The sequence below is a fragment of the Sinohyriopsis cumingii genome, chromosome 5 (genome assembly GCF_028554795.1).
Source record: "Sinohyriopsis cumingii isolate HCF-2022 chromosome 5, ASM2855479v2, whole genome shotgun sequence".
Classification (NCBI taxonomy): domain Eukaryota; kingdom Metazoa; phylum Mollusca; class Bivalvia; order Unionida; family Unionidae; genus Sinohyriopsis; species Sinohyriopsis cumingii.
Genome location: NC_142965.1, coordinates 107,532,551 through 107,556,096, shown reverse-complemented (window position 1 = coordinate 107,556,096; position 23,546 = coordinate 107,532,551). Strand labels below are relative to the sequence as shown.

The 23,546-nt window shown below is 36.2% G+C and overlaps 1 protein-coding gene across 1 annotated transcript in view; it reads right to left on the bottom strand.

The window, feature by feature from the left end:
- The window catches only part of LOC149799955 (uncharacterized), an 85,995-nt gene extending 79,282 nt beyond the window's left edge, over window positions 1-6,713 (bottom strand). The window contains exon 1 of the mRNA XM_089958321.1: window positions 6,644-6,713. Coding sequence (XP_089814447.1) covers window positions 6,644-6,713 — 70 coding nt within the window. The remainder of the gene's footprint in view (window positions 1-6,643) is intronic.
- Between the last annotated feature and the right edge of the window lie 16,833 nt (window positions 6,714-23,546).

Sequence of the window (23,546 nt, the reverse complement as noted above, 5' to 3'; positions counted from 1 at the left end):
TAAATGCGCACTGCAACAATTTGATCTGGAATGAATAGAGTCTAGTAGTTTTGTCGATTCTACGAAATTTCGTGATTATGGATTGGATTATCTGCGCCAATTCTACATGAAATACAATTTCGAAATGTGTAATCAATCTTGAGAACCCATGCCATGGCTCATGTAATTCGGATTTGCAGAACTAAGAAAGTACATCTTGAGAAATTTCAGGATGTAAAACTGTAAGTATAATTTTTTCCATTCTCATAACCAACTAAAGAAGACAGTTTATCCCTTGTCACTTGCATATTTGTAAGACCCTTTCTGGCGTCTATAGCTAGCTTAAATCTGAAACATTGTATCAAAACTTTTTACGCAGAATGTGCCAAATCAGATGGTATGTGGCAGTCCACGAAATATCTGTTTTAGTTCATTCAGAAACAAATTTAATCTCTGTTCCTATCACTGTTTATTCCATCCATTATTTTGTCATTTTGCTTTATTATTTATTCTGGTCAATAACACCGTGGTCCCTCAGATTCTAAAGGTAACAAGAACCATGCCTACCCAAGCATGTGAAGACTGGATTAGGCGGTTTGAGCATTGGAAACCTATAGCTAGTTCGACGGGCAGGAATGAGATTCCTAACACCACGTTGTGAAGTGCACAGAACATGAGCAGGTAGTCCTGGTCATCCACTGCATTCGGTTCAATCTCAAGCCGTCTTGACATTGTCTTGCAACTGGATCCAGATGGTCTTGGACGAGAGTAAGGTCGACGACGCGCAACTGTCCCTCACTTTAAACCACGTCATCGCACAAGTTACTTGGTCATCCTTCTCCAGGAGGTCCTGTGGCAACGGTCTATCGACGAAACGCCAGGTGTGGGTACACATGCACACATGCAGCTCAGGCCATCTGTCGTTGTTCACTTGCACAGAACAGCAGTGGAGTTCGGACGCCCCTGAGTGACAGAGCAACCCTTTTCAGGATTCACTCACATCCATTGAATGATGAAGAGGCTAAAAAGGATGCCCTAAAATTGCATGATTCCTCTCTCACTAACCAGATAACCACAACTGGCGGGCACCCTACATCGAAACATTGCAAAGAAAAAGATGAGAATCATTCCTCGTACCCTCATTGCATGGAATTTACGCACACTTTTGGTCATAAGTGAAGCCTACAGACCTAAGATAGAACTGCCCTAATTGGCAGAGGATAGTCAGATACAGTATCGACATTGCAATTTTGAGTGAAACACGGCTTGCAGGAGAGGGCGAACTTTTTGAAGGGGGCGCTGGCTACACCTTTTGGAGAGGAAGAATAAGTGAGTAGCAACCTGAGGCCGGAGTAGGCTTTGCAGTGAAGTCAGTATTTGTTAGCAAGCTAACTGAACTTCCAAAGGACGTGAACAACAGGTTTATGACCATGAAACACCTCCGATCGAATGGAATAAAGCACTTCACGATCGTCAGTGCCGATGCGCCAACTATGACCAACCCGGAATAATAAAAGGACAAAGTTTTTGAACTCCACAGTATCATAACCGCTGTCCCCGAATCTGACAAGCTCGTCATCATTGGTGACCTGAATGCAAGAATTGGATCTGACAACATCTCCTGGGAAGGTACCATTGGAAAGTATGATGTCGGTTGCTGAAACTGCAATGGTTTCCTATTAATTCAGACCTTCGCATGAACTGATCACTAACACTATCTTCCTTACAGCTACAGGTTCACATGGATCAACTGGGTCTGATCGACTACTTGATAGACAGGAGACGGACAGGCGGGATGTACGTGTGACCAAGTCTAGTCTCCAAGCTAAACATAGGTATCCAAACTAAGAGACGCCAGCAAGGCAAGAAGATTCCAAAATGGCTGAACATCTCCAACTGAAGTACTCTAGCTCCAACAGTCCTTTGTTAGTACTCTTGAAAACTTTCTTCAAACCACTCCTCCAGAACGTGGAGTCAGACTTGTCTACAACACCACTATAGAGATCATAAGGCCCTCATCCAGGAAATATAAGGACTTGTTTGAATAGAATTGCCAGAACAGGGGCTTCCAAAACAACTCCATTACGGTGAGCTCCAGCAAGGAACACTCTCCAAAGGATGCCAGAGGAAACCCTAGAAGGACAGCGTGAAGACGTTTTAGAAGCATTTTTGGTATAGGCATTGACACATGGGAGCAGACTGCCCACGACAGGAGTGTGTGGCACTTATCAGTCGGAAAAGATGCTGCAGCTTGCCAGGCCAATGGGACAGCTGCAACAGAACATCCTCAGTGCACAGTGCCATAGAACATTCAGGGCGCATATGAAAACATTCAGCGCGCACCCACAGACCGATAAGTTCCCCTTAAAAGCACCGGATGACTAAAGTGGTCCTCGTCTTCTCAACGGATGAACTAAGATCAGATAACGATAACCAAATCCACCACGTAACAAAGCAACGGCTCGTCTAGGGATTTAGGACATATATTTCAGTATTTTAGTGAATATACACTCATATATGGTCCTAAAATAATGTGCTGAACTCAAAACTATGACACATTATAATTGTTCAAGAACACTACTCAAACTTATGTGACCAGTCCAAACCCTGGTTGACGTTGAGTTGTGGTGGAGCAATAATTCAAACATATTCATTCTAGCTTCGACAGAATAACATAATAATAGCATATCCATAATATGCGCATAGTAATTTAAAAGCAAAACAGTTTGTTCATCAATCGATTTCAGATCTTGTATTATGAGACGCCATTTTACCTCTTTCCTTCTTTTAGGTAGTAATATTTATTATGAGATATAAAATTATTTATAGCAACTAATTGAATTTCTTGCTTGCTTTGCGAATCGAAATTAATTTACATCATATATTTGATTTTTTAATCATAAATCTAATACAATCAAATTCAAATATATATTAACTTAAATTAATTTTATGATACTTGAAATATAACGTATCATATATACATATATATATATATATATATATATATATATATATATATATATATATATATATATATATATATATATATATATATATATGAATGATGTGATTTTTGGATTTTTAACGTAGCTTTAACTTTTTTCAGTCATATCGCTACGATGTCTGCAATGTGGCAGTTTATAGTTATGTTTAGCACTAGGGCATCATGCCGCAGACATGTAGCACGTTTCCCTCCCAGCCACATTATCCTGACACCATATATGGACCCTAAACGAATGTGATCTGCTCGAATTGATATCAACAGAGATATATGTATTCGAGCACCATTGAATGCGCTACACAAAATTATGTGACCAGCCAACATTAGCGCATACCAACCCCTTCTTTTGTTAGGTTAGTTTGGAGCGATAGTTCAATCTTGTTCCATCTAGTTTCTACACATATCAGTATAATAGCACGTACATAATCAGTCCATATAAATTCACATGCCAAATATTTTGTTCAAAATTCCATATAAATCTTCGTAATATGTGATGCCGTTTTACCTTGTGTCTTGTTTTGTGATTCATTTTTTTTCTGATGTGTAATTATTATACTATAGCAACTAATATAATTGTGATATCATTTTACGAGATCAAAATTAATTTATATCAGATATTCGATTTTTGATATCATAAATCCAAAATATAAGCATGATACCACACATTTTAACACATATTATCTTAAAATATGTAATCGATACTATCAATATAATGTATAATATCATAGCTTGACTGTGTTACTTGATAAATTCGTCAGCGTCGTTTTATGTAAAGGTCTCAATTACCTATCCTATCCGTTCATGTCAAAGGTGCTAAGCGCACCCTTTGCATATCAATAGGGAATGGATGGCATCCTGATGTTCTGTGAAGATGAAATGGTTAAGTTTTGTAGGGCTTAATACCATTTTTCAGCACATGGTAGGCTATTGATGGCTGCGGGTACACACGGTGCAGAAATAACCCGGAGAAAAATAGTAGAAACCATCCAAGTAACACCCGCAACTTTGGAGGAGGGGGACTCGCATTGGAAAAATAACCTATCAAAATACATATTTTATTCTTGTGACATCTCGCTTCCAAACTATTAAGAACTTTCGTACATGGAACTTATGTTAAAATGTTTTATAATCTATTTTATGTCAGCAACATTTATGTCAGAGACATTTATATCCTCTGTCTGATGATGCTCTATCAGCAACACAATCGTCGTCATCGTCATCACAGTCTTCTTTAGGGTTTATATTTACTATATTCCCCACCCCGACCCCAAAATCAGCTTGGATATCGAGGTAGTCTGAACGCGACACCGTACCGTGAGTGAATAAAATAAATGTCTTTGAACATTCAATTTTTTCCTTATAAAAGAAAGCAAACTAATACATCTCTTCTGATCTCACATTTTAGCACCATACGTAAAAAAATCAGCAAAAACAAAACCTAACATATGGTAATATCGACCGGCTCATTTACATATGAATGTCCACCCAATAGACCAAATAAACGAGTTGAATAAATTGCAGAATTATGTGTTACATATGTGTTTGTGTATGTGTAAATTTAAATAATATTTATTTTGCTGTTTTAAATAACCATCTCAGTCAATAAAATATGCTTGTTTTTTAATTTTATTTATTAATTTGGTCGTCTCAAAAAATGTGGATTGTGAATGAACATGTGCATATCTTTGGGGATGTATTTAGTATGACGCAAACCCTATGTATGGCTTCGTTGATTTGTTGATACCATATTTTCCTGACTTTTGTTAACAATTAAGGACCAGATGAACTGAATGAATTCCTCTTCTTTGTATAGTCATTAGAGCATGTCATCTTTGAGAAGTTTAATACAAATAAATGATACACATATTTCCAACAAAAAGATTTGCCAAGCGGCCAATTAGAATATCGAATTGCAAACAAATGACATCTTGTAGATATGTTCAGCCTATGGACGTATCGATTATGCATTATGACGACGTAAATTCAGGTAAAGAATGATTCAATTCAGCCGTACCTATGATTTAGCAATTACACAATACAAATGATATTATAGTTTTTAGATCGCTTAGTAATTCCATATTTATTCGTAGCCAGCCTTGATATGTTTTCCTACACATTAAGAAACCAAACTTCATTCCATCTTTTGACATATAAGTTCGTCCTCGTTTAGAAATGCATAGGAAATATTGCAAAAGTACGCATTTCAAGTCACCGCAGTGGTGATCAAAACCTCAAAAACTAATATTTGACCTTTGGGGATAAACAAACCTCTTCAATACATATTTTTTCAGAGTAAATTCAATGAAATCAGATCTTAAATAACAATACAGACAGTTGGATAGATGGAGACAAAGTTCGAGTTGCCATTGCAATGCCCCATAACACCAGATAAAGCCTGAAATTTTACTGCAGAAATTACAGCCGTAACTAAATTTTTGAACTACTTTGAAACCTATGAAAACAAGTTACATTAAAATTTAGATTCCGTTTCCACATTGAAGGTTTTCCTGAATCGTAAAAGTGACTACCCGTTAATTTACCAGATATTAGAGAAACATGATTCTCTCATACAATCTGTTACAATTATTCTGTACTGCTGGTTTCCTAGTCACTCTGGCATAAAGGTAACGAAATGTCAGATAAATCTGCCAAAGATGCCCTACAGTCATCCGTATGGTTTCATAAACTGACGTAAAATATTCTATAAACCATCATGTTCGTCAAACTTTGCAGAATATTTGGAATGAAAACTCCACAAAAAACCTGAACGGCATCAAACCCATTGTTGGAGAATGACACTGATCATATAAAACAAACGCAAGAGATGAGGTGTATTGTGCCGATCGAGTATCAGACACACATACCTAATTCGTGCTTATCTACAAAGGATGCACCTTAAACGGAGCATGTACCCTGTCAGTGAATCACATTCTTGTTCCGTGTGTCAGTTTCCTGCACGCGAGACAGAATTATTTTGCCGTGAACTGCTTGAAGGAATTTGTACGTAACCTTTGAACCCGAGAAAATCTTTGAGGTTATAAGGGACTGCGGTTCACAGAGCAGATCTGAATCGTGTTTTAATGATTTAACACGTGTTACTTGTATTTGTTGTGTCATGTACATTTCAAAGAATTTTAACATCTTTACGTTTTATATTTCATCTTGTTTTTAATTGTGTTTTAGAAGGATATTTCTTCCTTAATCTTTGTATAATTCATCTTTACATTTTGGAAATTTAACCTTTTATTGGCACTAGAAAACACTAAAACATACGCGCAGGTTTTCAGCACATGACAGGCAATACATGGCAGCTAGTCTAACTACTAGAAGAATAATCCGGAAAAACCCCAAGGAAGAACCAACGACCCGCTGGTAATTACTGGCAAGCTGTCTCACATACCCACATCGGCTGAGCCCGAGACTCGAACCCACACTGACAGAGGTTACATGGCAGTGACCGGTAAAGGTGAACGCTTTAGAAACATGCATACATACATACGTACATACATACATACATACATACATACATACATACATACATACATACATACATACATACAAACACACACACACACATACACACATACATACATACATACATACATACTTTTCCCTAACCAGTTTTTGTGTTGTATTGCTAGAACACATTTATCCATTACTTACCGTTTTCTAGTGTCAGAGTCCCAGCTGTGACCAGACTGCATCCAACTTTTCTCTGTTCTGCTGTGGTCATGTTATTGTTTTCACAGACAGTGGTTTGTGGTTCTTGGCTCTAAGTGAAGTGTTTTGTCAACCTACTACAATGTTAACGTGTGGACAGGGCTGTAAAATAGAGAGAAAAGAATTCTACCCATGTCTATGTCATTTACATAACCACTATTAAATTCATAAGTTATTAAATAGATAACAGTTTGTTCGTAAAATAAAATGTCCAAAAGGTTTTAAGTAAAACTTTTCCGTAACTAACTTGACGAAAATGAAGGTATTTACGTCATGCATCTGCAAAGAGATAGCCTGTGTGCTATTGTTTTACTTGCAGAAGGGACAAGAGTGTTGAACTACCATAATTAATGCAATACAATTTAACATTCTATTTGATTCATCCAGTGTACCAGCAACTAATGGAAAGTAAAGACACTAAGGAAAGGAAAGGTTATATTAAGCACAGGAATCAGTCACGCACATGTATTTGCAATTACTGTGTGTGCGCATGAGTGAGAGAGAGACAGAGAGAGATAGAGACAGAGAGAAACAGAGACAGAGAGAAAATTTTTTTAGTCCAGAGAAAGAGACACAGAGAGAGAGGGAGAGAGACAGAGAGAGAATTTTTTTTAGTCCAGAGTGATGGAAACCTTACCGTCCACAAAGTTAAAAGCATTAACATGCCATATCAGTACACAATAATTGGCCAAAGTACTGACCACTGTGGGTGTTTCTGTTCGGGGAGTATGTGATGCGTGGTTAGTGGCGGGTGTAAATTTTGTGGATGGAGAGTAAATAGTGGGTGTAAATACTGTGGTTGGGGAGATTAGGGTTGGGTGTAAATACTGTGGATGGGAAGATTAGAGTTGGGTGCAAATACTGTGGATGGGGAGGTTAGAATTGGGTGTAAATACTGCGGTTGGGGAGATTAGGGTTGGGTGTAAATACTGTGGATGAGGAGGTTAGGGTTGGGTGTAAATGCTGTTGATGAGAAATTAGTGGTGGGTGTAAATATTGTGAATTTTGTGGTTAGTGGCGGGGAAAATATTGTGTTGGAGAGTAAGTAGTGGGTGTAAATACTGTGGTTGGGGAGATTAGAGTTGGGTGTAAATACTTTAGATGAGGAGATTAGGGTTGGGTGTAAATACTGTACATGGGGAGATTAGGGGTGGGTGTAAATGCTGTTGATGAGAAATTATTGGTGGGTGTAAATACTGTGGATTTAGTGGTTAGTGGCGGGTGTAAATATTGTGGATGGAGAGTAAGTAGTGGGTGTAAATACTGTGGTTGGTTAATTGCGGGCCTAAATGCTGTAGATGGTTGTTGCTAAAGAAGCTTCATCTAGTCTAATTGACCTCAGTAACTGGAAACGACATGTACATGATATTTCTTCCTCATAACCGCGATAGTTGAAAATGAACACAATTATTTTTCATTAAATAACCTATGAATGAGATAACTGTCTTTTAATGTGTAAATATCTCTCTAAACTTGGACAACTCTATGCTCATTCACTAACCTAATCGTGATAAACTGTTAAACTCTCTGAATTCAATTACCGATTTATCATCAACTGCACCGTTCTGGGCACTTTCAGCAATCTTAATGTGAGTAAACGTACGACTCTTCAACATTTAGTATAACGTTATTACAATTTTAAACATTGACTCAACAGGAGTTCACACAATTGTGAGCAGCGGTAAACTAAATATGTATTTGTGTTGTACTATAGAAAACACACGTATTTTTATCATCGTAAATAGTAGATTCATACTTACAGAACATCTATAAATCCATCGAAATGTAAATTTGCCAAGTTAACTAGTGTATTCTTTCTGACTGTGACGTCTTCATATAAAGTCAGGTTGTCTTACGCACAGAATTATTCTTATAGAAAAAGAAAAAAAAACCAACTAACCAATAATTGCCGACAATCCTCGTCAAGATGGCAACAAGCCAAATGTTTAATAGCTGACTTTATCTGGCATGTTGAAGCAAATCCCACAATGACTATTCGAGAAATTTTAAATAGCTGCAGTTACGATGATTGCGTGTAATTGTGCACTTAATATGGCTGACAAAATAAATAATGACGGAAAACTCCATGGTGGCATTCATTTATCTTTGAATGTAGCAACCTAGGTCAATTCCTTTGTCTCTCTGTCGGTATGATTGTCTATCTATCATTCACGATATTTTTATTTATTTGTCAGTCTATCAAATTCTCCTACCGCTATTGACATTCCTCTACCACCTCAAACTACTACTAATACTACTAGGTCTGCAGCAAAAATAACTATTGCTACTTCTGCTTCTACTAATACTACTACAACAACTACTACTACTATTACTGTGACATCTACTAATGGGTCTGCGCGAGAAAATGTTGTTACTTCTCATTCTTCTGTATTATTACTACTATTACTACTAATATGACATGTACTAATAAGGGCTGCTATACCAACAATCAGTGTTACTTCAGCTGCTGCTGTTATTATAAAGATGGTCGCTATCGCTTAACTGGCTTGAGACAGCTTTTCTGGATATTTGTGATGTTTTCCACGATATATATGCTTGTTGTCTGTCTTCGTCTACTTTATTGTGTTCATCCTGCATTGGCTGTTCTGTTATAAGTGTTTCTTCATCTTCTTGTTTTGGAAACGAGAACAGTTAGACTTTTTCTCAGGTATCTTGCTTCACTGCTACAACTTCCTTTCTTGTGGAATAAACCGCCATCACGTGATACTCGCAAGTCATTAATTGCTTTAAATGACCACTCCTTGGCTCTCCACACTACATTGTACTCTAGACTAAACGATCTGGGACTACATTCATCATTACTTAAATGTTATGTATATTTGATTTAATTATATCTGATTTAATATATATGTATTTCAATTTAATTGTTTGTCAGTTTTATCTTTTTTTTATATTTTTCATTACATGCTATTGTAATGTAAATGTATCCATTGGAGATGATACTTTTCCCAGAAAATAGTTTGGCCTTGACTGTTTTAGTAAAGATCAGGTGTTGACCTAGAGATTCAAAATTAGTAGCAACAACGTAAATAAGTTCAATTTTTATTTTAAAATGATTGGTTGTTGTCGAGGTCATGATGGGTGTACTGACTTAAGATGTAAACAATTTTCTTAGAGTAAAATGATTAGTTTTCGTCAAGACCACACTGTGTGTACGTGATCTTTAACAAGTACATAATTTCTACTAGGTTCTGAAACATGATCACGTGACCCCCTTTTGCGTTTTAGAATACGATATAACCTTTGTTTTGGAGAGATATTCTCAGTGTTAGTTGGGCTGTTACACTGGAAGTTGTATGTTGTGCTGTTTGGAGTTATTTAAAATTACTTGGGTTCAAAAGGATTAATTATTTATCCTGGAAAATACGTGTGTTCATAATGAAATTCCTGAGCAAAGACAGTTCTTACCAAATTTATTCAGATTTCCAAAACAGAAGTGATATTTCTTGTTTCTACAAGGAACTGTAGACTTCAACACTACAGATTATAGCATACGTCATCGTCTTCCATCTTGGATTCTTCGTTGGGACTCGAACTTGAAATCATCAGAACATTTTATTCTTACGACTCCTAAAATTTTATTCTTCGATTAATTTTCTTCGATTCTTAAAACCGTAAGTTAATATTTTTTTATTTTTACATAATTTTCCAGGAAAATTAAATGTTATATTTTTTCAAGGCTTGATGTTTTCAACCTTTCTTCTGTTACTGTTTATTCGAGCCTAAACACGTAACATAAGATAAATGAAAACTGAAGCGAAAAAAGAAACGTTCTTTCAAAGCTTGCCGGCGTAGAACAGGAATAATTCCAGTTATCTCCCTTTCGCCCTTTCCGGCACAGCAATTTTAAAACTCGGCCGTTATTTTAGATAACCTAATTCAAATCCCTATTAAATCGTCAACCTTTATGTCAACTATCCAAGAGATACCACTGCGTAACGCATTAGTCAATGCTCACCCAATAGGACCACCGGAAAAGCGCACATAAATAGTTAATTTTATCAACGGTCAGAATATCGAGTTTTCTTTCTGACAGAAATATGGCTAAAAACATCTGGCGATGAGCCCAAGTGCGCGGATCTAGCACTCACCGGTTACTCCATCAAGTTATTCCCCCGCCACTCTCGCGGTGGTGGAATTGTTGTCATCTAGCCATCTTAATCACACTACAACCTTCGATTTCCACCACACATTGTTGGAACTAGTCCAAACCACACTACAACCTTCGATTTCCACCACACATTGTTGGAACTAGTCCAAACCACACTACAACCTTCGATTTCCACCACACATTGTTGGAACTAGTCCAAACCACACTACAACCTTCGATTTCCACCACACATTGTTGGAACTAGTCCAAACCACACGCACACTGGAACAAACGTCAATCCATTTTTTCTGCCTGTACCGCCCCCTTCCTAGTAGAAAAAACAAGCTGACTGAATCTCTAATTTTGGAGCATTTTCCGAATCTCCTGGAGTATGGAAATTCGAAAGGTGGCAACCTGATTATTCTTGGAGATTTCAACTTTCACTTAGACTGTCCGGGAAACCCATACACACAAAAACTCATAGATTCAATTCAAATTTTCAACCTCAAACAGTCAGTTACCTAACCCACTCATAAACATAGTCACATTTTAGACTGGGTTCTTCATAGACCTAATGATAATATTCTACAGTCCTCCCTGGTGTCCCACGAACTTGCATCAGACCACCTCTGCATTATATGCCATCTTGACGTTTCAGTCCCGAACACACCACCTTTATCTGCTGCTAATAGAAACTTCCGTATGATAAATAGAACCCAACTAATGCATGACATCCAAGTACACCTAACAAATGGGTTACCTCCTACAGAAGATCAACTTGATAACTGCCTGTGTTCATTGCTTGACAATCATGCCCCAGCAACCAAGTGAAAAGTCTCAATTAAAAAGTGTTCTCCGTGGTATAGCAGTTTTAGGGACCAGCTTCGCACTGCTAAAAGAGACCGCCATAAAGCTGAGAGGCTCTGGCTTTCCACCAGACTCACTATTCATAAGCAAATCTTCGAATCCGCTAAGAAGAATGTCACAAACATAGTCCATGCAGTGAAATCAGCCCACTTCAGTAATAAGATCACGGAAAGTTCCAGCTGCAAAGAACTCTTCGAGATTACTAAAAAGCTGATGTCAAGGAACAAATATACACCACTTCCAAATTTTGTTATCATGTCACTGTGTGTTGTCGAATGTTCTAAAGCGCTTAGAGCTTCTAAAGATTAGGCGTTATACAAAGTCCTCATTATTATCCTTATTATTACTAATGAACTATAGCGCACATATATGTACTAATAATATTTCTACTGCTAGTTCCAAAGTCCGGCCGATGAAATAATGTTGCTAATTCAACTAGTCATACATTCATCCCTAATTCCCATTTTAATAACAATAGAGAAAAGGTAGAAAATCACAAATGCATGACGTGCAATTACATACATAAATCACCAACTCATATATACATAAATGAAAATACAAATTTTTCATATTTTATTGAAATGGGAGTTAAACTGTTCCTGCTTTACCCGATAAGGAATGATTCTAATCAGTTTACCCTCCGAGGAAGAAAGTATGGTCATCCCCTACCTAGTAAATGGTCATGCTATATTCATTTCGATGGATAGCACACAACAAGCAATTTAGAAGGCGGTTAGCTCGAGTTTGTAAGATCAAAATTGTCAAATCTAAACGATTGTGCTAAACGCGGATACGTGCTATATCGAGATAATCTTGATAGCTTTACCCATAGATAAAGCGTTCATTCGGACTCGTAATCAAAGAGTCGCTAGTTTGCTACCTGGTCAGCAAAGTTACGGTAGGCTGCCTCTGTGTGTTCCTGGGAAGACCACTTACTCCCATGTCCGCAGCATCATATAGCCAATGGTACGTAGAAAACCCAACCAACAACAACTGGTACCATCAGTAGTGTAAATGTGCCATTTTATATCAATATATTTATTTCGTCTCTAATTTGTGTATTTGAAAATATTAAAAATCAAATTAAAAACCACAGAACCATGGGGTAATTTGAAAAAAGTTAAAATTACGAGACCAATCAAACTAAAGTACAAGTACATTCTGCACCGTATTTGAATGGGATTTTGTAGATAAATATCTTTAGCTTTCGGCGACTTGCCAGACTACACACGAGAAATGTCTTTCATAATGAATGGTATATGAATTACTTAGAGCCGCAGCATGACATTAGTTCACCTAACAAATATAATGGAATCTAAACAATTAGCAATAATATTTTAGTTTTTAGTGTGGTTGCAGATACAAACTTGTTACTTTTGTGAAATAACATAAATATTTAACTATAGTAAATCACCTGAACAATCAGCCAGACATTAATATTGCGTTAGATGATTGCAAGCAGTATATTATTGCATTTCATATTTATTTTTCTTTCTATTATTTCAAAATGTATTGTGCATAGTAAAATCAGAGAATATCTTACAGCAGCTGGTTTTGAAACCGAAATGAAATGCTACAATTTTATCTTTGAAAAGAAATAAACTATAGTGTTTTAAAGGAGTGTGTGCAGGAGACAACTATAGTGATATTTATAAATTGTTTTAAATTTAGGACAAGCCAGTTAGTATAAAGACATTTCTTCAGTGTTGATAATTAAGGTCCTTGTTACCAACGGACGAGGTTGGATCTAAAAATGAGATATATATGTTTAACATTTTCCTTAGGTACAATTAGAGAGCCATCTTACTGTCTACTCACTGTCACTACATAGAAAACAGCGAGAAATATACTTGAAATAAGTTCCGCCATTATGAAATGGTTTAAAAGAATGTATGAGAAAATTAATGTGCCATAAATTTGCATTGTATGGATCACATAGAGAGGCTGAGTGACAAGGTCACTCTATAAGTATGTCGTAAACTCAGCAGGGAGTACACATGAAAAAGACAAGCAAGCAAAATATGCACATTCAGATGGATATGTTGAAAAACTTTGTGATAATGTGAAATAGATACACATTCAAAATAGTAAAATACACATTGATAAATATTATTCAGAACATTAAATATAATTAATATATAATGCAAATAGTCTTACTTATATAAGTAAATCCCGTTTTATTTAATAAACGAAACAGTTCCAAAATGACTACAAAGCTGGTAGGAACAATTACACTGCAGTTAAACGATTGCTTGACGTAATTCAGTGTAATTCAATTCCATCCTATTTTAGTCAAATTCTATCCTGCTTGTTTTCGGACAGTCCAATATTGTCGGGAATATTATTATATTTACATCGCGCGTACCCGGTCAACGATTTGATCGTGTTATTGTGGACGTTAATGTAATAAGATGAGAAAAGACGGTCCAAAAAGAAATGATTATTTTAATTCAAGAAAAAAAAGCATACCCAAAATACCAATGCGTGACAAAACAACTCCAGTAAAGAAGATGTTATAATGTCTTCTAAAACATACTTTGCAGGTAACTTTGTCCGCTCAACAAATGTTTTTCTCCTCTTTCTAAAACAACTATATAAAATATTAATAATAATAATGTGCGTGAGTTTTGACAGTTAATGTGAAGTTAAGGGTGAACTAACGTTTTGATATGTACATACTTAAAGTCTAAACAGATTTGCATGAGGCAGTTTGCCATTTTCAGTGTGAAACCATATAAATTCATCCTGGTGTATTGTCAAGAAACTGACAAAATTCAAAACAAATCCGTTCTAAGTTTCTACAAGAAGCTGTTCCAGTTTCCAAAGCTTTTACCAGATTTCGGAGGACACAAACACCATAAATCACAAGAATCCCTTTCAGTTTCAAACGTGTTCTGTCAATTTCCGTAACGTGGATACACCAATAGCTAAAATAATATATTTCAGTTTTCACATGTGTTCTGGCAGTTTCCGTAACGTGCATACACCAAAAGCCAAAAAAATCCTTTTCAGTTTCAAATGTGTTCTGGCAGTTTCCATAACGTGGATACACCAAAAGCCCAACGAATTCATTTCAGTTCCATATGTGCTCTGACAGTTTCCGTAACGTTGATACATTAAAAGCCAAAAGAATCCATTTAAGTTTCAAAATGTGTTGAGGCAGTTTTCGTAGTGTGGATACACCACCAAAAGCTTAAAGAATCCTTTTCAGTTTCAAATGTATTCTGGCAGTTTCCGTAACGTGGATACACCAAAAGCCAAAAGAATCCATTTCAGTTCTCAGTGATTTTAAGCAGTTTCTTAACATAGAACCAATTTTGAAACTCTTCAGTTGACAGTCTCCAGAATATAGAACTACCAGAAGTTACCTTCTTTGAATGTTCCTCTTTTCTCTTCTAAATAGCAAGCATTATTGCAACATATGCTAATGAGACTAAATATGAACCCAGGGTTGCAACGTTGTAAATCTGCTAATTCCGTCACTTGATGAGTTCGCTAGGACAACATCAGTTGTTATGGAAGACAATATTGAAATTTAGAATTACGATTGGGATGCTACGACTTTGTGGCACTTTCTGTAGGGCACATAATTTGGCGGGGTTGTGGAACCTTAGCCCCGAGACGGCCAAAATTAATAGGGTTTAGTAGGGTTTGGTTGAAAGCAAAGATGTGGCAGCAAAAGAGGAGGGAGATTAAATTTCAGTCCCTTAAAAAAAGTTGTATGAGGGAATTTAATAGAGATGGAAGCAATGGGAGGATGAAGCAAGGAAAGGAGCAGCGGCATTAAATTCGGCAGCAGAAGCAAGAGCTGCGTCTTTCTCCCCAGGTGGAAAACTGTGAGTTGAAGGCAAATGATCATAAGTTCTGACATTATATCTCAGATTGAAAAACGTCGAGTAGTAGAGCCTTTGTTGCCGAACCTGGATCGGGAGAATGGTTGTTCTGATGTCACTTTCATCAACTGCCCAATACAACACCCCATTGTAATTTCCTTTTTATAACCAATCAGATCGCTTTTAAAATGAGATACTAATCAAATTATTGCCAAAGATCTGTTATGTCTCTATGTCTTTGTTTTTATATCTCACAGTTAAACAATAAACCTCCAGATATGTGTGTGTGTGTGTGTGTGTGTGTGTGTGTGTGTGCATGTGTTAGCACTTCTACTCTTTTGTGTGCAATAGTATGAGAGTATGTATGTACAGTGTGTAAACGATTCTACACTTTTTAGAGGTGATGTATATATGTATGTCGTATGTGTAAAGTATTTAAGTACTCCAGCCTGTTTCTATCCGTACACTTCATGTATGATAATATATCAGTATGTTTGTGTTGTTAAGGATCGCGATGCGTCAACACTGTGTATAATAGATTTCATGACTTAAAGACTAAAAAACGTTTGATGATAATTACATCTTTCTGTATTAAAATCGACAAGTTTTATGAGCCCATAGGCGGGAACGGTGGAGATACACGGAGAGGGCGTGTCAATGTTGATATATTATTTTTGTCCATCCAGAAGTCCATGTAGAAAATGTGAACCGTGCAACCTTAGACTTAAATAAAAATGTTTGCAACGTCTCGGTATCAATGTAAGACACGTCTTAACATAAATCAATGAACTGCCATTCCTGTGTAGTTTCTTACCGGCGCAATGTTAATAGAATGAAAAGACGAATTTGTTGAAGAACAATGTACCAATGTAAGCAATTTCTCTGCTATATTGTTTCATATTTGTAAATCTGAACGGGGCAATAGGCAAATTCGTTGAAGAATTTTGCTGCAGTGCACTTGATGAAACCACAATGCAATTCCCGTTTATTTAAAACGTTTACGAGATTCTCGACTTGTACTGTACATTAATCTGAATACAAATATGTGCATTTATTAACATCGAATACATAATTTCTTCTTCATCCAGTACTTTTATGACAAGCTATCTGGGTTTAGGATGCTTATCTCGAAATTGTGTACCGCTTTATGGACATTTACTCAAATGTAAATAAAAAGTGAAATGGGGTTGATTATTCACGTTGAGGAATCCGTTACAGGGCAACACAATTGAAGCAATACTTATCATGCGACAAGAAATTACATAGATCCTTCCCCAGTCATACAGAATTTAAACATCATACCGTAATCGTCATTAGAGTCCATATTTCTCCGTCCTTATAAGGGGGCTGAAAACAATTCCTAACAAAGTACAAAATGTCAATGGCAAAACAAGGTTTTTTTATTTGACGTATGCCTCCTGGAAGACATAATTTGAACTACCAGAAATGTTTATATGAGATTGGTATTCTGCATTTGGCACTCGGTTTCATGGTCATAATATTCAGAGTCCTTCACCCTACTACCCCTGCTTCCAAAGGTCACGAAGACGACTGAAAGGAAACTAAAATACTTTTGCATGGGATAAAAAGTTCCCAAGTCCGTTCCTCCAACATGGGACATTTAAAAGATCTGCCCCCAAGATGATGCGCCGAAATAAAACATTACCCGGACTCATCCCCTTATTACAATTTAAAAGGTCTGCCATTGAGATTATGTCCAATTTCTTCATTTATTATACATTTATTAATACACATTTCATTCTTATGCGGTCCATTGTTTTTCTTATAGCTATATGGTATTAATTTTGTGATATGAAATTAATCCTACAAAATCCCTTACAGAGAGAACGTTTATGTTTACGCCTGTACGGTTTATCCTTTCAAGCATGTAATGATTGCCACGTTTGATTTTTGTTTATAAGAGTAGTCTAGAAAAATGCTAATTGAAGGAGTGAAATAAACTAATAAACTAATTTATACCTCTAAAAAATATTGCTAAGCAAAAGAGGACCTTCGTATCACACCAGCAAAGGAATCTAATCAAATGTATCCCCGCCCATCTTCGACTTTAGATGTACCTAAACTTTGACATAGTAGTTGTAAATTGGAGTACAGTTTTCTCATTTAAAGCAATAAAAATACGTGTTTTCCAATAAGTATAGAAAGATGTATCCGTACGTGTTCGGGAGGGAAAGGAAAGGTTAACTTACAAGTATGCGTTGGCATTAATCATCAAACACTAGCTGGATTTACAAGGAAACTAACATTCTTGGTCGACTCGCAGTGTAATATTTATGGTTACGTGGAGGCGCGAAAAAAAGGTAGTCAGTCAAGTTATTAACTTCTAACCATGATCGCCACAGTGACATAAGGGTACAAAATATGAAACACGTATTCTATCACTCTTATCAAAACGCGCTCTTGTGGTGTTATATCATATAATGCAAAAAATGTCAACAATCTTACAAATACATTCGAAAGTTACATAACAACAACCATACACATAACATAGTGAAAGTTTAGTGTATAATTATATTTGTTTAAAACCCCAAGAAACCAGCTGATCAAATAATATGATACATATTCTAACACTGAACATGCTGTGAGAAGGCACTGTGTTCATAAACTCTTTCCAATTTAAATGTTAAAAATTTACCGCAAAGTGGATCAGTAGTGTTTAATTTGTGCTCTGAAAGTGTAATTATATTCTATTTTATACTCTTTTATCACGTACTTTTGAGACACTGAAAAGCAATATGTTCTTCAAGAATATGCATATGCATAAAAACTATTTTTGTATGACTACAATGAAACAATTTATTCACGTTTTGAACCAGGATATATGTTTTTCAGTCATTGACTTAAAGCATATACATTTTCCATTCCCTCAACAAGCGTTCTAAATTCTGTTTGAATGTAGCACAATTTACACATTTCAATTGCACTGAACAAAAAATGTCTAAAATTCTGTTTGTACATTATAGAACTATGCATTTGTTCTATATATGTGTGTATAAACATTGGTGCAGTGCTAATAAAAAAGCGAGTGAACACATGTTATACAGATGCGGGGGACAATGGCGAGAGCAAGAAACAAAAAGATCGCGCAAAATAGGGGAATGCCGCTCCCATAACGCTATATAAAGAACACAAATCATATACAAATCATATGGCGAATAACAGTCTTTTCAAAAGCACTGGATCCAGCAAGGAGATTGATTAAGAAAAATGAAATAAACTGACAACGAACAGCCCACAACTAGTATCTAACTAGCCTGAGCGCTTTCGACTCTTAATGAGTCTTTTTCAAAGGCAAATACAAAACAGAGACAATACAAGACAAACAAATAAAACACAAAAACCGTTGTGTTTGCAAAACGTTACATGGCTGTTTCTATAGGAATTAAACCTTTAAATGTATCATGTTTCAACTAGTTTATTTCAACTCAGTGCGGATGCTAGAAGTTATTTTTATTGACCTAGAAATCGATGAGCCATAACGACATCTGTTGTTTTATGTAAATTTATGTAAGCTCACATTATATCCCGGATATTTCATTGTCATATTAGTAATTATAGACTATTAAGCAAATTTAGAGAATTATTTAAAAGAAAATGTGCCGGCTTCAAGAGATAATTGTATTTGTGAATGACTGTCTTTTTCTAGTCTTCTTGGTTTAAACCGCTTGGTTTCAATGTTCTAAGGTGACGTATCCAGTAACATTCTTTATCTTTCCTAGTTTCGGAACTCTAGTTGGGGTTGCGAGCAATTGCAATAAGTGTTATAGCAATCAAAGTGTGGCCAGCGGAAGAGAAGTGTTCTGCGACCCGGCTTCTGTACAGCTTCTTTGTCTTCCAATTAGATCTATGACGGTCGATCCTTTTGTGACGCTTTTCAGTTTCTCCGACATACCGAAGGCTACAGATCTTACATGTGGTAAGATAAATTGCATTCTCTGTTTTGCATGTTATGTTTGGGTCATGTATGTTTATTTTTTTTTTTGCTAGTCATTGTGCTAGAAAATGTACTGATCTCTGTCATATGTTGACAGGTTTAGCACCTTTTATTGCCACATGGGCCATATTGACTAAGGTGGTCTTGATTAGTGATTGGCGTTTGCTTCTCCCTGACTAAGATGTCCTTGAGGATTTTAGTCTCCGGTAGGCTAATACAGGTTTGTTAGGGAGGCTTAACTTTAGTGCATCCTACGATTCCACGATGGGCCGGTGTTTCTCGATGATTTTATCTACTTTGGGGTTGTCTGGATGGTAGGTCTGGATAAATGGTATCCTATCAACCTTTTCCTTCTTTCCGTATTTTAGTAGGTCATCGCGGTTTGTTTGTTTAGCCCATTGGGTTGACTCCGCAATCAGGTATTTTTCGTAGTATCGGTAATTTAAATGTTTAAATAGCTCTTCAGACCTTTTTAGGAATATTTCATTATCGGAGCAAATTCCTCGTATCCTGAGTGTCTGGCTATATGGGGTGTTCCCAATGCAGTGTCTTGGATGATAGCTGGTTGTGAGGATATACTGGTGTTTGTCGAGTAGATGTCTGTATTGGGTTTGTTTTCTACTAGTCTGTTTGTTGTGTCCAGGAAAACGTGGTTTGAGTTGGAAACTTCTGCCGTGAATTTTATTGAGGGATGGAAGATTTTTGCCTTTGATATGAATCTTCCACACTAACTAAAACGCAAAACAGATTCCCGGGTAAGGTCAATCCTCTGGAAAAACAAGGAGTTTGTAACAATTGATAGATTTTATTTGTCACGTAGTCCATGTACACTTGAAACCAAAACTTTCCTATCGAGTTTCATGACAATGTTCAATGAATTATATTCATCTTAGCTTACATGTGACGTTAGGACTTTACATGGATGTGCTCAAATTATGTGTAGCTGTATATACCATAAAACGTAGTGACGATGTACACAGTAAGTTATACATATTACATTATCGACACAATAATTACAAAACAATACACAAGTTCAGAAGTAAACATACCCGTGCCCGATATTAATCCTACGGTACTAAACGTTTCTTAAAAATGTAACTTTATATTGCTAATATAAATCTCTTGCTAAGTCACACACAAGAATAGAAAATATTTGCATTATACTACGTAAGCCGAATCTACATAGAAAATATACAAAACTGAACGTGGTAGTACTATAGTTATAACTTTTACACAAGAAATTAATAAATAACTCACATTCCTCTACAGCTGAAGATGTGCAAGTCCTTAACGTAGACCGCTCACTGACAAGACGTTCCGTAATGTGTAGATTTAGTCTTACGGTGAGGAATTTATACAAAGACGATGCCGCCATATATTTGCGCTGGAAGTATTCGTTTTTTTCCCATCGAAAGCAGTTTGCACGTGCGGCATAAGATGAACCGAACTCGGGTATCATTGTACACACAAAAAATACGAAACCTGAGGACATGTATTTAATAAATAAAATAATTTATATAATTCCGTGACATACATCATGCACTATCGCAATGACACATGCTTATAAAAACAACATTCTTGAGTCACTTCTATATAATTATTTCCAACTACTGTAGTATGTACATATGCTTTTAATAAATACGTTTTGTTCATCACCTATCTCACACATATTCATTTTGAACCTCAATGTTGAGATCATCCGCTTACAAAGGACATATACGGGTTACCTTTGTATTTATTGGTAACTTCTGTATTAAGGCCACCTGTCCTTTAGAGAAAAAATGTTTGTAGTTCACTGTGGATATATTATACTTCGGTTCACAGGATCTTGTTTATTAATTTGAATTTAGATTTTTCCATGTATTCTTGCTGCGTTATTTCTGAGGCAAGGAGGCACCACATGCATATCTATATCACGAGGATAGCTGTGATGTCAGCCGGATGTACCAACTGGTGGTGGCTAATTATGATAACGTATTTCAGAATGAAGACTTCGTTGAATCTAGATGTATTCCATATAAATCTTCCAAACTGTAACTATGTCCAGCATTTCTGACTTTCAATGATGTCTTCTAGTTTGTACATGTGTATATGTTTTGGTTTTACCCATCAATGCATGTGTACATGTGTTCTTTCAACAGCACATGAGTGCTTATCTGGTGGAGCCATGTTAAGGAATCACTACACTAACTGAGCTAATAAAATTATTGAGCAATCATATTGTAATTAATAAGAAAATCATTCATATTTTTCAGATTTTTGCTGATTATTTGCTTATTAGTAAAGAGTGTTACCTGCTTTCTATGCAAAGATGCCTTAAAGCCCAAACAGAAATGCTTATTCAGTTTCAGATTCTTATATTTTGCGTGCGATACTGAAACAAACCACTCTGATTCTGCCGGTTCAGATATATACCTACACTAAAACTTTCAGTCACTTCATTTAGATGTAACAATTTCTAGAAAATACCCCAAAAATTGATCCTCGTCAAGGCATGTAGTATTAATTTCAGAAGATACTTCAAGCACGTTGATATGGTTATTCCCTAACGTGAACAAGAAGGCACACTCGATTAGTTGAGTATTGAACTGTCAGACCAGTACTATACTTAATTACTAATATCTGTGTAGTCGGGATACGAGGGAATAATCATTATTAAGCAAAGGTCTTTCATTTCGGGACACACAGGCTCTCATCTTTGACCTTGTGATAAGTGTCACAGTTGTAGAAAGTAGCAGCAGAGGAGTCGAACAGACCTTTTGCTGAAACGTCATTTGCTTAAAATACAAGCTTCCTATGAAATAAAAAATAAGGTCACTAACGCTAAACCAAAGCCTTTAACTTACCGAGATTTTCTCTAATTGGGTTGCTTTATTTTTGTCGAAATTTGTATGTGTTTTTGTTTACCCGCCGGACGTCTCACTGAGGTCGCGCCTTCTCTGTTGCTATAATTAGATCATTATTATATCAATAATGACACCTGGCACAGAATCTTATAATGCTAGATCATCTCGAGAAAGATTAGAAGCAATCAAATTTGTTTTGCCTATTCGTGATTCTTTTAGACAAAAACTTAAAGAACGTCAAGAAGCACAAGCTGGATATGCAGAAGGTACAGACAAATTATTCAAACCCATTACAAAGGTTAGTGAAAGAGTTGCAGAAGCAACTGAAGGGCTTCTTCCAGCAGTAAAACAAACTGCTGAGCAAACTAAGAAGATAGCAAGAAGAACTAGACAAACAAGTGCTATTTTGGAAAATCTTCCAGACGTTCAACCACTGGCTTAACTTAAAGAAGAAGGTGCTGTTGGTGGAGAACCAAATAAAAGAAAAGAATAAATTATTTGATAAATTTCATAAGGACATTGTTGGTACAGCAAGAAAAATGGAAATGCCAAGATAATTAGCTGAATTTGCTGTTGCGAGTAATAGTAACAGAGATACATTTTTAAAGCCTGAACATACTGATAAACCGGTTTCAAGAGACACTTGGGAAAATTGGATATATCGATTATACAGGGGAAGTAAGCAAGCTAGAGGGGATGATATTGATTGTATGGTATATAAATCGGAAATAAGTAAAATATTGTTACTTAAGCAAAAATTAAAAGAACAATCTAAACCTATATAACCTTCTCTTCAAGATAAATTTACAAAAAAGGTCTTTAAAGAAATAGCGAATGCAGATCCGGAGAAAGTGTATGATATTGCTAAATATATAGAAGTTGGGGGTAGTTATGTGAGATTAAAATATACTGATTCTTTAACAGAAGATGATTGGGAGAGAAATCTGTATCTCATCTCTACTAAGCGTAGTTTTCTCAAGGATGATGATTCAGATTTTCAAAGATTTAAAAGGGAATTGAGAAAATTAAAACAACAAGAAATTATAACTGAAGATGAACTAGATTCTTTCCAGCAAGAACCTTCCTATCAATATTCCTCAACCGCAGCAACAAATAGAACGACAACAAAAATAACCACAATCTCCCCAGGTATTGCTTTTGGGGCTATCATTTTAAATAGACCTTGAACAACATCACCGAGTCCATCTCCATAAATCGCTTTGTAAATTAGTAA